Source organism: Alosa pseudoharengus, unplaced genomic scaffold (assembly GCF_046254945.1).
Source record: "Alosa pseudoharengus isolate Yale_2024_CS ecotype anadromous, Long Island Sound unplaced genomic scaffold, YU_APseudo_1.1 YU_APseudo_1.1_scf_2, whole genome shotgun sequence".
NCBI lineage: Eukaryota > Metazoa > Chordata > Actinopteri > Clupeiformes > Clupeidae > Alosa > Alosa pseudoharengus.
Genome location: NW_027468663.1, coordinates 9349499 through 9362417, shown reverse-complemented (window position 1 = coordinate 9362417; position 12919 = coordinate 9349499). Strand labels below are relative to the sequence as shown.

At 45.4% G+C, this 12919-nt stretch overlaps 1 protein-coding gene across 3 annotated transcripts; it reads left to right on the top strand.

Moving 5' to 3' along the window:
- The first annotated feature begins 17 nt into the window (after positions 1–17).
- Positions 18–12898, top strand: prpf4ba (pre-mRNA processing factor 4Ba). Of its 3 annotated transcripts, none has more exons than XR_012988540.1 (16): positions 18–192; positions 707–1942; positions 2259–2414; positions 2630–2785; positions 2902–2983; positions 3253–3460; positions 3705–3778; positions 6342–6432; positions 6709–6856; positions 7331–7468; positions 7725–7878; positions 8147–8261; positions 8468–8619; positions 9199–9285; positions 9487–10513; positions 11134–12898. XR_012988540.1 is itself a non-coding variant. In XM_076293609.1 (15 exons), exons 1-15 carry the CDS (start codon positions 116–118, stop codon positions 9688–9690), a joined length of 3078 nt encoding a protein of 1025 aa, XP_076149724.1. In that variant the 5' UTR covers positions 18–115; the 3' UTR covers positions 9691–12898. The 3 variants fall into 3 exon arrangements, 1 of the variants encoding a protein (XP_076149724.1); XR_012988541.1 differs by having other exon boundaries at positions 9487–12350; positions 12665–12898; XM_076293609.1 differs by having other exon boundaries at positions 9487–12898.
- The last annotated feature ends 21 nt before the right edge of the window (positions 12899–12919 follow it).

Below are 12919 nucleotides of genomic sequence, written 5' to 3'. Positions count from 1 at the left end.
ATATATTGCCAAATTAAAACAACATTTTGAGACTTAGATTTTTCGTTTCTTTTAGTATTTGAAACTGACGTGCGGTGCCTTGCTGTGTTTACCATTCGACCTTCCTCTCCTGCGCATGAGCAAAGATGATGAAGAGACAATGAAAATGGCTGACATGGAGACGTTTGTGTTTGACAGTAGCAGAGAACATGGGTAAGAAACATGTACTGTCCCTTGTGCATTGACGTTACGCAGTAAAATAAGTTAGTTAACAACTTATTAAACGAAATGTGTTACCATCAGCTGTACACGGAGGAGTTTGATTTCACGATCGTCACAAATGAACCGTATGCTAATGCTAGTCATCTAAGTTACTTAACAATTAACATCAACGTTAACGTTGTTATGCTAATGCTGATGTATTTTAGCTTGCTAGCTAGGTATGATTTTCTTGATATGTGTTATTATTGTCAACGGCAGATGGTGAACAGCAGAGTATGGACAATGTTAGTTAGAGGTTGTTGGTTCTTCTCGTCAGCTGTGTAAGTTAGTCCCCGGCAGTTGAAATACATTAACGTTACATTTAGATGGATGGATTCAGTCGGAGTTGGAGCTAGTTGCCTGAGTAGAGATGCCTTGTATCTTTATGGTACCTAAATATGTAGTCGTCATACTTTATATGTGACTAACGTTCAAGATGTAAATTGGCCAATACTCTTTTTTTCAGGGGAGAGGAACTGGAGAGTTCAGAGAAGAGTGGGAATGAGGATAATGGTGATTGCACAGGAGAGGAGTTGACAGGAGATGGAAAAGACGAACTCACGAAGCATGACGCTAAACACAAGAGAAAGAAACACAAACACCGCAGCAAACACCGGAAACACAAGCACCCGTCTCCAGAAGACAAGGACCGCAGACACAAGCACAGGCACAAACATAAGAAGCGTAAACGCAAAGATTCAGCTAAAGGGGATGATGCTGTGGATAATTTCCTAGAGGGAGAGGATGATCTCTCCCCCTCCTCACTGAAGAGACCCAGGCTGGATGACCTGGCTGTTTTGGAGGACCTGGAGAAGCAAAGGGCCATGATTCAGGCTGAGCTGGACAACGAACTGATGGAGGGCCGGGTGCACTCCGGCATGGGCCTCATCCTGCAGGGTTACAACTCGGGCTCAGAGGAAGACGGCGGTGAGTTCCAGGAGAGGGTACGCAACGGAGAGCAGCCGAGGGGACAAGGCGGTGCACACTCAGGCAGGGAGGCCGGGAGAAGCCGATGGGACTTCACAGAAGAGGCAGCTTTTGGCTCCAGACGTCGCAGCCGAAGCAGGTCCAAGGAGCGTGAGGTAAAGCAGCACAAGGACGAGAGAAGAAAGAGCAGGAGTGAAGCGGAGTCGGACACCAGGCATCAGGAGAAAGCTCCCCGCAGGCGGTCTCCAGAAAGGAGCTCCAGAAGTGCGGACCAGTCCAAAGAGAGAAGAACGTCGGTAGAGAAAGTCGGCCAGCACTCTCAGTCACCCGAGGCCCCGCTGATGGGCAGCACAGTGAAAAGAGCCCCCTCACCCTCCACGATGGCGCCACCAGGAGAACAGAATCCCACACGGTCCAAATCAGACGAGAGGAGGAGCCGGTCCAGGGAGAGGCGCTCTCGCTCCAGAGAGTGGAGGACCAAGTTGCCAGAGGCTGAGAAGGAGAAGGACAAAGACAAGAGGCCAGGCAAGTCCCCTACCAAAGAGACATCATCAGGGAAAGAGAACCGATCGCCCAGCCGCAAGCGGGGACCCAGCCCCCAGCAGCACAGCGCCTCCCCCAGGCGAAGGGAGCACCACTCCCCTCAGCGTGCCGACAGGAGGTCCGCCCCAGGCTCCTCCACATCCCGCTACAGATCTCCTGGCAGAAGGGGGCACTCACGGTCTCAGGAGAGGAGGAGAAGGGAGGGAGATCGTCCAAGGCCTTCACCTGTCAGGTACCAGCATGTTTTAATTTTATGGTCATTTCCTGCATGTTGATTTCATGAATTTTTAGCTGCTGTTTAAAGTTGGTGTACTCTTGGTAAATACAGTGAACGTGTGATGCTATGCAGCTCTACTACTGCTCCCTATTCTTCAAAATGTTATTTTTTTTTTTTTTTGGGGGGGGGGGGTGTTTATTATTTTTTTTCAAATAAATGCTCACTTTTAACACGTACACAGCCTTTAGTGATTTGTGCACATACCCTCTCTGACAGGCTTATGCTGTCAGTGCACTGTCCAGTCATTAGTTTTGGCATTATTATTTCACAGAACACGTCCACGGGAAGAATTGTCAGCTAGAGGCCGAGAGGGGACAAGGGAGATGAGCCCCACATCAGGTGGTAGACGAAGACCAAGTCGGTCACCCCAGAGACGCAGATCACGCTCTCCCAGGAGACGAATCAGCAGGTCACCTCTTAGACGCAGGTGGGCAGACACAGTGACAAGAAGCTAGATGTGTGGAAAATAGGTAGAGACACATTCACTATCCCAGCAGCCCCCACTCTCCATGTCATTCTTCAGCCACTTTTTATTTAGCTTTGCTTTTATTTTGTTTCATAGTAGCAAAGTAGCAAAATATTGGATGTGTTTCTCCTTTTGTAATGCCTTTGAGTGTTGAAATGGAGCCTTTTATCATGCAGGTCTATGGACAGGGACAGACTGGGTCGGAGACTGCGTCGGCGCTCTGGTTCACGAGAGGGGCGTCCAGGGAGACGGAGCCGGGACCGAGAGGACAAGTTTAAGGGCAGCTTGTCCGAAGGCATGAAGGCAGAGCAGGACGATTCTGACGATGAAGTGTAAGCTATTCTTATGCGAGTTTGTAATCTTATGCAAGTGTCAGTGGACACAGGAGACTAGTGAGGACCGCTGGAAGATTAACTATATGTGTGCTTTGGCTTGTGTACATGTGCAGGCTGGTGGATTTTGAGGTGGACGAAGAGGATGAGGAGGCTCTCATTGAGCAGAGAAGACTTCAGCGTTTGGCCATTGTGCAGGTATGTTACAATATGATATCATATGATTTCAAACAGTCCTTACCAAGCTTGTTAGTTTTCCTGAAACCATTATAACAAACATCAGTTCAGTTAGCTCTGCTCGTCTTAGCTTTGCTCGCTGTGTGAAATCGCTGTGTGAGGTGCAAAACGATCTTACCGGGCTGTTGTTTTGCTCTGTAATGCTCCCTGTGGCCATCTCCAATATGCTGCTTTGTGTGTGTGTGTATGTGTGTGTGTGTGTGTGTGTGTGTGTGTGTTGTCACTGGCAGAAGTACAAGGGGGGGAATGAGGACAGCAACATGTCGGCCCCCTCGGAGCCCAGCAGCCCCCAGAGCACCCCCCGCAGCCGCTCGCCCTCCCCCGACGACATCCTGGAGCGTGTGGCCGCCGACGTCAAGGAGTACGAGCGCGAGAACCTGGACACCTTCGAGGCCAATGTCATGGCCAAGCAGAATTTGCTAGCCCAAGAGAAAGAAGGTACGACGACACATGTGATTACATGGTACACAGTCGTGTGTTGTTACATTTTAAGTTACATTGTGAGTGTGAAGGGATGTTCTCACTTTAATATGGTTAAATAATAGGAAGCTCATACATTACAAATGGAATATGTGCCAGTGTGGTTTGCCTTTTGGAAGCCAAAACCGCATGTACTATATTGCCATTGTAAATGTTTACATTGAGAATGGCAATTAGTGACACTTGTCCTCTCCCATTGCAGGATCCGGTGCGAGAAAGCCATCAGCGCCGGATATGTTTACGGAGTCCGATGACATGTTTGCAGCCTACTTTGATGTGAGTGCTCAGTAACCGATTTCCATTGCACAGGTCTTTGACCTTCCAGGTTTAAATGCGCGCGTTTGTGAAAGCGGATCTGCACGGGTTTGGTTACATGCAACCTGTATGAGGTTTTGTCTTTTTGTCATCACCGCTGTCCATGTCCAAACAATTCATTATATGGACTTATCAAATTCCATGGTGCCATCAGGTTCCATGTCACCTGCTTGCCTCTGACAGAATGTAACAGTTATGATTCTTAGTATCACATTGCTTTGTATTAAAAAGCAATTTCTAAGGAGGATTTTTTTAGTGCTGTGTCTCCTCATTAGAAAGTCTCTGACCCGCAGAGAGAAAATGGCACAAATCTAAACTAACTGATGACCTCAAAAACACACTCAGCCAGCATCACTGCTGCTAAGATAATACTGCTGATACCCTTGCCTCATTTTTTACAAGCAAAGTGGCGGCAATCAGCAGTCAATTATCTACATGTCCACAGGACACGACCGAATAAGATATTGCACTCCTTCAACCTCTGGCTGTTGCTGGCACATCTTTTTCTGCATTCATGCCTCTCTCCGAGAGTGAGGTATCTAGATTTCTGACATGTAGCCGTCCTACCACACACTCGTTGGACCCTATACCTACGAGCCTACTTCAGTCCATCAGCCCGACCATCACACCAGCTATTACACATGTGATCAATGCTTCGCTAACCTCTTCAAAACAGCCTGGGTAACACCGTTACTTAAATAAAACTTCTCTCAACCCTGCTCAAGTTGAGAACTACCATCCTGTCTCACTCCTACCTTTCCTATCCAAAGGTATCGAACGAGTAGTCTACAAACAGGTCTCTGAAATCCTTTCACAGAACAACCTTCTTGATCCAAACCAATCTGGCCACTCAACCGAAACAGCTCCGCTGTCCGTAACAGAAGCCTTAAAGAAAGCCAGGGCGACCGCACGGGTCATCAGTACTCATTCTGCTTGACTTATCGGCTGTCTTTGACATGGTTAATCACCATATCCTTCTCTCTATACTCTCAAACATGGGCATATCTGGCCCTGCTCTCTCCTGGTTTGAATCCTACCTCACAGGACACTCGTTTAACGTATCCTGGCTTGGACAGCTGTCTGCACCTCACTATCTCACCACATGGGTCCCACAGGGCTCAGTGCTGGGCCCCCCTTCTCTTTGCTATCTACACCACCTCTCTGGGACAGATTATCCATTTGCATGGCTTCTCATACCACGGCTATGCAGACGACACACAGCTCTATCTGTCTTTTCCACCTGATGACCCCTTGGTCGCGGCACGGATCTCTGATTGCCTCTCAGGCATATCCAAATGGATGAAGGCACACCACATCAAGCTAAACCTCTCAAAAACTGAACTGCTGGTCCTCCCAGATAAATTTACAATAAATTATCACATCAAAATTGACTCCATGTCTGTTGCACATACCAGGGATGCAAGAAATTTAGGAGTCATGCTCGACTTGACTACTGTAACGCCCCTCCTGACTGGTCTCTCAGCCTGCACAGGGAAACCCCTTCAGATGATCCAGAATGCGGCGGCGTGCCTGGTCTACAACCAACCTAGGCTGGGTGAACTTAGCCTGATCTGACGGCGGTTTCTTTTCCGCCCTGCAGCTCAGGCTGAAAACCTGTACATCTCTTTCTCCTGCTTCCGTTACACTTTTGCGGGGGCCAATCACAAACTGGCTTATCCACCTGGCGCGCTATTGGCAGGTTTAAAACACGATGACGATAGCGGGAGAGCCTGGAGTTTTCGCGTCGCTCTGCAAACGTCACCCGGTTTGTTGGTCAGATTGGTGAATGGCTATCCAATTGCGTACAGAGTCATTTTAACTATGCACGTTGATCACGCCTCTTGTGCAGTAAAAAATACATAGCGGACTCCCTAGACTAATGTTCAATCCTAAAAGATTGAGCTTGGTCTGGTGAAAGCCAGACTACAACCAACCCAAAATGGCACATGTTATCCCGCTGCTCATCCAGCTACACTGGCTACCTATGGCGGCCCGCATCTAATTCAAGTCTCTAACGCTTGCCTACAAAGTAGTCTCCGGTTCTGCTCCCACCTACTTGAATGCCCTCATACAGGCATATGCTACCTCTCGACCGTTGCGCTTCTCAAGCGAACGACGTCTAGCTCTGCCACCGGTACGCTCAGGCCAATCCAAACTTTCTCATCTGTTGTTCCTCGCTGGTGGAACACGCTACCAGTTCCTACTAGGGCAGGGACATCTCTCTTTATCTTCAAAGAACTCCTGAAGACCCAGCTCTTCGGAAAATATCTCCTCTCATAGCACTACTTACAACTAGCCTTGCTAATTCTAGCACTAACTGACACCTCACTGTATAAAAACAGCACTCACTGATGCACTAACTTGCTCTTATTGTACTGTACCTTTTAAATTGTTTTACATTTTTCTAGAATTGTTTTTAAAAAAGCTTTAAACAGTGTACCATGTTGTAAGTCGCTTTGGTTAAAAATGTGTCAGCCAAATGTAATGTAATGTAATGAAAACAGTGTCCATGTTCTCTCTGCAGAGTGCAAGGCTACGAGCAGCTGGCATTGGGAAAGACTTCAAGGAGAACCCCAACCTCAAGGACAACTGGACGGATGCAGAGGGTTACTACCGTACGTTTGAATCCCTAAGCCACTCAAAAGAATTGTGGAGGATAATATTTGTAGTTAAAGTACTTGCCATTTTTCTGCCATCAACAAATGTGCAGTCACATTTAGTAGTGTTAGGTTCCATGGAATTACTAAGATTTTTCATGTTTCTAGTTAAATTTCAATGTCACTACATCATCATTTATTTATACCTACTTGGGCCAGTTTTGGTTCTGAGAGCCAAATACAGCCGTGTTGTTACTCAGAGGAACAAGCTGTGCCGTCTGTTTCCCTTCCTAGGAGTAAATATTGGGGAGATGTTGGACAAGAGGTACAGTGTGTATGGATACACTGGACAAGGTGTGTTCAGCAACGTGATCCGTGCCAGAGACATGGCCAGAGCCAACCAGGAGGTGGCCGTGAAGATCATCCGTAACAATGAGCTCATGTGAGTCTGTCTGACCAGTCTCACCACTGCACAGTTAGCAGTAGCAAGGATTTTATCCAAAGATAGCAACTAACTAGTTCACAGCACACTGGAACTCATGAAAGCTAACTGCTAGCTGGCTAACTATTTGTGAGTAAGGAGAGATGTGCTCCTTTTAGTCGATTCACTCGGTACAAAACAGATAGTCGCACATGCTGGCTGAAGAGATGTGAGATGTGTTTTGTCCCCCTTTCCCACTAGTTTGCAGCTGTCTTGAGAACAGATGAAGAACTTCATGTCTCCATTGCTTTCTCCTTTAAAACCCACTCTGCATGTAGGCACTAGGCAGGCTTCAGCAAACATGTCCATTACTGGTATTTGGAGTTATACATGCATTTTGGGTTGGGTTGGACCTTCTCTCTCTTTTTTTTTAAAGAAAAAAGAAGGGTACAAAACCTGCATATTGTTGATCTAACTTGTGTGTCTACCCTCCAGGCAGAAAACGGGCCTTAAAGAGCTGGAATTCCTAAAGAAGCTGAATGATGCTGACCCTGACGACAAGTTCCACTGTCTCCGGCTCTTCAGGCACTTCTACCACAAGCAGCACCTGTGCCTAGTGTTCGAGCCGCTCAGGTTAGTGCACATGGACCAGCTCCATGTCAGCCAGTGCTCATAAGTACTGTCTTCATGAGACAAGTAGTTTCCCATGATTGTCCTATCATGAAACAAAGAACAAGAGAGCATTAAGGACTTAGCTTTGTTTCTGTATTCGTCTCCCAAGGGCTTTGATTACGTAATTAGCTCGCAATTTATCAGCTTAGAGTCTGCTCTCACTCTGACAGCAGATAATAATAATAATGTGCGTGTGTGTGTGACATTTTGACTACAGTATGAACCTCCGTGAGGTGCTGAAAAAGTATGGCAAAGATGTGGGGCTGCATATCAAGGCTGTGCGGTCCTACAGCCAGCAGCTCTTCCTGGCCCTCAAACTGCTCAAGCGCTGCAACATCCTCCATGCTGACATCAAGCCAGACAACATTCTGGTGAGCCACCTTACACACACGGCCAGACACACAGCACTAGTCATCACATTAACTGCTATTTTACCCATTTAGAGAAGTGGTTTACGGATGCAAGATAACTGTCTGTCATATTCACAAATTGATTCATGGTGAAATGAAACACTATCCAGGGGAACGAAAAGGATCACTAACGGCACGTACCATATCTATGGGTTACTCTGACTATATGGTGTCACCAAGACCCACACAAGGCATACCTGGTTAACGTCACACATCTCCTCCTACACAGGTGAACGAGTCCAAGACCATCCTCAAGCTGTGTGACTTCGGATCAGCCTCACATGTGGCCGACAACGACATCACTCCATACCTGGTCAGCCGTTTCTACCGGGCACCAGAAATCAGTAAGCTTTAACTTGGACTTAAGATTCAGCATGCCTCTGGGATTTCATTTGATTTATTTTTGCCAGCTTAGTTTTCAGTTTTGAGCATCAAGTGTGGACATGTGTGTGAATGAGTGTGTGGTCCCTGTTCTGTTGGGACACGTTACACACTTCGCTTCTACGGTTACAAGTTGTGTGAAAAAACGTTGCTCATGCTCTCTCCACAGTCATTGGGAAGCCGTATGATTATGGACTCGACATGTGGTCAGTGGGATGCACTCTCTATGAGTTGTACACAGGGAAAATCCTCTTTCCTGGGAAAACCAACAACCACATGATTAAGCTTGCAATGGACCTAAAGGGCAAGATGCCTAACAAGGTGAGGTTTGATATGAGAGACTGTTCGGATAACTATGCCAGCTCCTCAGACTCTCTTAGACTCAACTCAAATTTGTAATATGTATGGCGCTGCCAGAAGGCTCAATACCAAATGTAGCAAATATCTAGCAAAAAGTGACACTGACACTAACAACAATTTTTTTTGGCCTTAAACTTCCCCAGTTTAGTTTTTTTGTGAAAGATTGCTGATTGCTTCATGTTGAAATTTCTGGAAGAGATTGCAAAACCCCAGAGGCGGTTGCATTTCCCAGTATTTATATTTTTGTGGTGGCTGTCCGGGTGCTTAGTAGGCAAGTTCTTAGATGTCGTTTTTGGAAGAAAAACCTGATACTCGTTTGTTAACTTTGAAAGTCCTTGTTTTTTACAGGATCAGAGATTGGCAGTCAGATACTTTAATGACCATGACTATTCTAATGTGGTGATTTATTTTTGCTTGTGAAAGCTCAGACTGATAGCATCTCAGGGCATATTTATCCACAGCACTCATTTCAAGTTCATTGACTGTCTCATTTTTAAACACTTTTTTGTTTTTAACAAATGTGTTCATGTCTCTCTACAGATGATTAGAAAAGGCTTGTTCAAGGACCAGCACTTTGATCAAAATTTAAACTTCCTTTACATAGAAGTAGATAAGGTTACTGAGAGAGTAAGTACATCATTTATTCACTTCCCTCTGCTCTGACATGCTCAATGGAAAAGTAATGCACTCAACTTTGCCATAATCATAACCAGTTGCATGCTTCATACTTTGTTAAGCCCAACCCTTAACCGGATTTCTTTCCAACCCCCACCCCCTTCCAATTTTGCTGTTTTTCCTCTTCTGTCTCTTCTATCCATCCGATCACAGGAGAAGGTCACCATCATGAGTACCATTAACCCCACCAAGGACCTGCTGGTCGATATGATTGGCCGCCAGAGACTTCCGGAGGACCAGCGTAAAAAGGTCATGCAGCTCAGAGACTTAATGGACCAGATTATCATGCTGGACCCAGCCAAGAGGATCAGCATCAACCAGGCCCTGCAGCACCCCTTCATCCAGGAGAAGATCTGAGATCTCACAGCACCCCTCCGGACTCATGAGGACTCTCACACTTAAGTACTCCAAATCCTGCCCAAAACCTGCTGCAAACAGTACATTTGTATCCCACATTCTTGACTTTTTTTTTTTTTTTTTTTTTTTTTTTTAGCAACACGCATTTTTAGGCTTCTCGTTCCTTTGTTTGTGTGCAGTAATATATCAAATCAGGGGTGTAGAGTATCTGTTAAGTTTGTTCTTGAAAGGGTTGTTGTAAAATATCAAGAAGAACTGCGCTGAATTCTACTTAAAAATGATATTTCAGAGAATAACATGTCTGTTCTACATGTAAGTCTCAGATTTGCCACAAGTGTAAAATAAGCTTAGCTTTTTAGCTGTTGTAGCAGACTTCCTCAGAACTGTAAATATGTTTCACTAAGCTATTCAGATCCTGAGTAGAAGGAAGAAGGGTTTTTTTGGGGGGGTATCATTTGAAGTCGGCAATGCTACGACACAAAATGTCAGTGGGCCTTACAAGGGACTGTGTTTAGGTTTCCAGTTTCAGTTTAGAGCGAAGTACAGCCACCTGTATATAGATAAGGTATACAGTGTGGTCTTGGTAGTGTGGTTTAAGACCAGCATAAATGCTGTGCGTGTCCACGTCTCCCTCAGGTGTGAGAGCGAGAGTGCGCCCACCCCTTCCCCACCTCCAACGGTGTGCAGGCCCTCGTCCGCATGCCCTCGCTGTAGGTGTGTCTCTGCCCAATTTGGCATCTCGGGGGTCCAACTGGTGGCTCACCTGCAGGGGAAGGCCGCCTCTTTTTCAGGCAGGTTGGGTACCACTTTCAGTACACTGAAGGTAAGCATACTCCGCCCTCCCCTCCCAAAGGCCCCCTCGGTTAGCTTCTCCTGGTGTTCTTATCACATGTTAATATACGTGTCGTGTGAACATCCTCTGACTCTAAATTGATTTTTCTGTTTGGTTGTTTCTTTTTTTTACTGTTTGGTCTGGGGTTTTTTTGCGGGGTATCGCCTGCATGTTGCAAACTTTAAACAAGAACCTCCAGAGTTTGTAGTTTTGGTGTTTCTCATCTGTTTTCCTGTTGATGATATGGCCAATCTAAATGCAAAAAAAAAACAGCAGAACAGAATTAGAAGAGAACACATTGAGCATATGACGTGTCCAGAGAGAGGTATTCAGGGTACGGGTGGGAAGGGGGGCTGCAGCACCTTCAGTGTACTGTTGCTTCTGTTCGTGCAGAGCCGTTGTGCAGTGTGCTCTCCCAGTTTCCTGATTTCACCCTTGAAATGGCTGAAACTGCACATTGACATGTTTAAACTCCAGTTGTGTCGCCTGCACTACCCCCTGTGTTTCTTTCAGTTTGAATGTGCACTTTCCAAAGGCTGTTTAAAATGCTTTTCTTGTGTTGTATCCTCTGTTCTTATGTGTGTTTGTGATCATGTTGTCTTTTGATACAGGGGTATTCCTGATCTGGTCTTTGAATCTGCTTGTTATGAGCGGTAATTGCTTCTTTACTTTATTTCCTGAATAATGTCAAGGCCACCTTTGGAAGTTCTGTATACATTTACAGAAAACAAAATAGCAGCCAGTATACGATAAAGTAGTAAATGTTTAACTATTTTCTCCTTTTCTTTTTTTTTCTCTCCTGCATGCTGACTTGACAGTTTGAATTTATTGTACATTCACAGTAAATGTGATCTGTTAAAGAACAAAAAATAAAAATGTTTTGTGAAGAGAGTAATGACTAAGCAAGTATTAAGACCTCCGGTCTCTCATTTTGAAACAAGGCCGTCAGTCAGTTTCCGCAGTGATTCTTCCATGTCAGGGTTTATTGAATAGACTCTGTGTGCATTGCAGGAAGCAGTAGAGCATCCAGTTGTGTATTTCCCGCGACTAACTGTTGTTTGTGATGTTTTTCCTGCTGTCCCCCCCCCACCCTCCTCCATCCCCCCTGGTTGCTGAGAGAGAGGCAGAGACCCAGTATGCCCCCACCAGCCCAGCGGGGCTCTGCCTTGAGCCCCCTCCCTCCAGAGCCTGCCTCTGCTTTCACTGAGACGACACCTCCACAAGGCTGCTCACCCAGGTCATTTCTAATGGCATGTGTAGCTGAGTGCCAAAGCCATGTTAAGATGTACATCTGAACAAGGGGGTGGGACGGATTATAAGCTACATTTACTGTCTGGTCAAGATGAAAGATAGCCCTGTAGGGCACTTTCATGGTTTTCAATTGCATAGTTTACAATTACGAGGGCTTAGAGGTGATTGTAAAAGGGTAAAATGTCTGCTGAGCCACATTTTAGGAGACTATACTGCAGGAGCAGAGACCTATGTGAAGTTATGCTTGGGTAGATCTTACACGGGTGTGCATGAAGCAGCAACTTCCTAATTTAACAAAAGACTGTGGAGATCCAAGTGTATCCAAGTTTTTTATGTAGGCTAATGTTCTTGACCTTGTATCTGTCTGTAGAACCGTGTGATTGGGTTAATCTAGTGCCTCTCATACTTCTTTACAGCTAGCCAATACGGGGGAAATCCTCATACACATGAGCTGCGTTTTCAGATGCTTCAATCTGTATTGTCCTTTCAAGTGTGCAGCAAGATGCTGGTTTACGTATTCTCTGTTTTAGGTGCAGCCCCTTAGAGAAGTCTCACAAGGAACCTCTACTGGACAAAGGTTTCTGTTCTAGAGAGCGTACTTTTTAAAGTTTAAACATGGCTGCAGTTTGCTTTTGTCCCCTTAAAGAATAGAACAGCTGTTTTTAAGAAATAATACATTATAGTGCATTTGTAAATATATATTTTACATGTAGTACTGACTTGAGAAAGATTTACATGGTGACATTACCACACTTGAGCTATTAATAATTAATTGGCATATCTATGCCAAGTGATCAACATTGAGGTAATGCCTTTCTTCTTTGTTACTGACCAATCTGTACAGATACAAGTATGATCACTCTGGTGACCTTAAATATTTGTGTTTTTCAGGGTAAGTCATCTTCCTCCATTTCCTTGTTTGGCCATACAAGACATCAAGTCCCGATTTCCCATCTACCGCCTAGTGATTGTTCTCTGTGGAGTGTGTTGTTTTATTCATCTTTAAGAATGTTGATGTCTACTCTTACATCCCAACTCTTTGGTGCAAACATGAACATGCATAGAAACTGTGGAGTACATCATGTCTTACAACTTCAAAATAAATTGGAATGATTGTAACCTTTATCCAGTCTTGTCAATTAATCA

What these genes read in the sequence shown, in the direction of transcription:
- prpf4ba (XM_076293609.1), top strand. Translation starts at nt 116, where the DNA reads ATGAGCAAAGATGATGAAGAGACAATGAAAATGGCTGACATGGAGACG. An exon ending in GCTAGCCCAAGAGAAAGAAG is followed by an intron (nt 3,461 to 3,704) that starts GTACGACGACAC and finishes CTCCCATTGCAG; the next exon opens with GATCCGGTGCGAGAAAGCCA. An exon ending in TAGATAAGGTTACTGAGAGA is followed by an intron (nt 9,286 to 9,486) that starts GTAAGTACATCA and finishes ATCCGATCACAG; the next exon opens with GAGAAGGTCACCATCATGAG.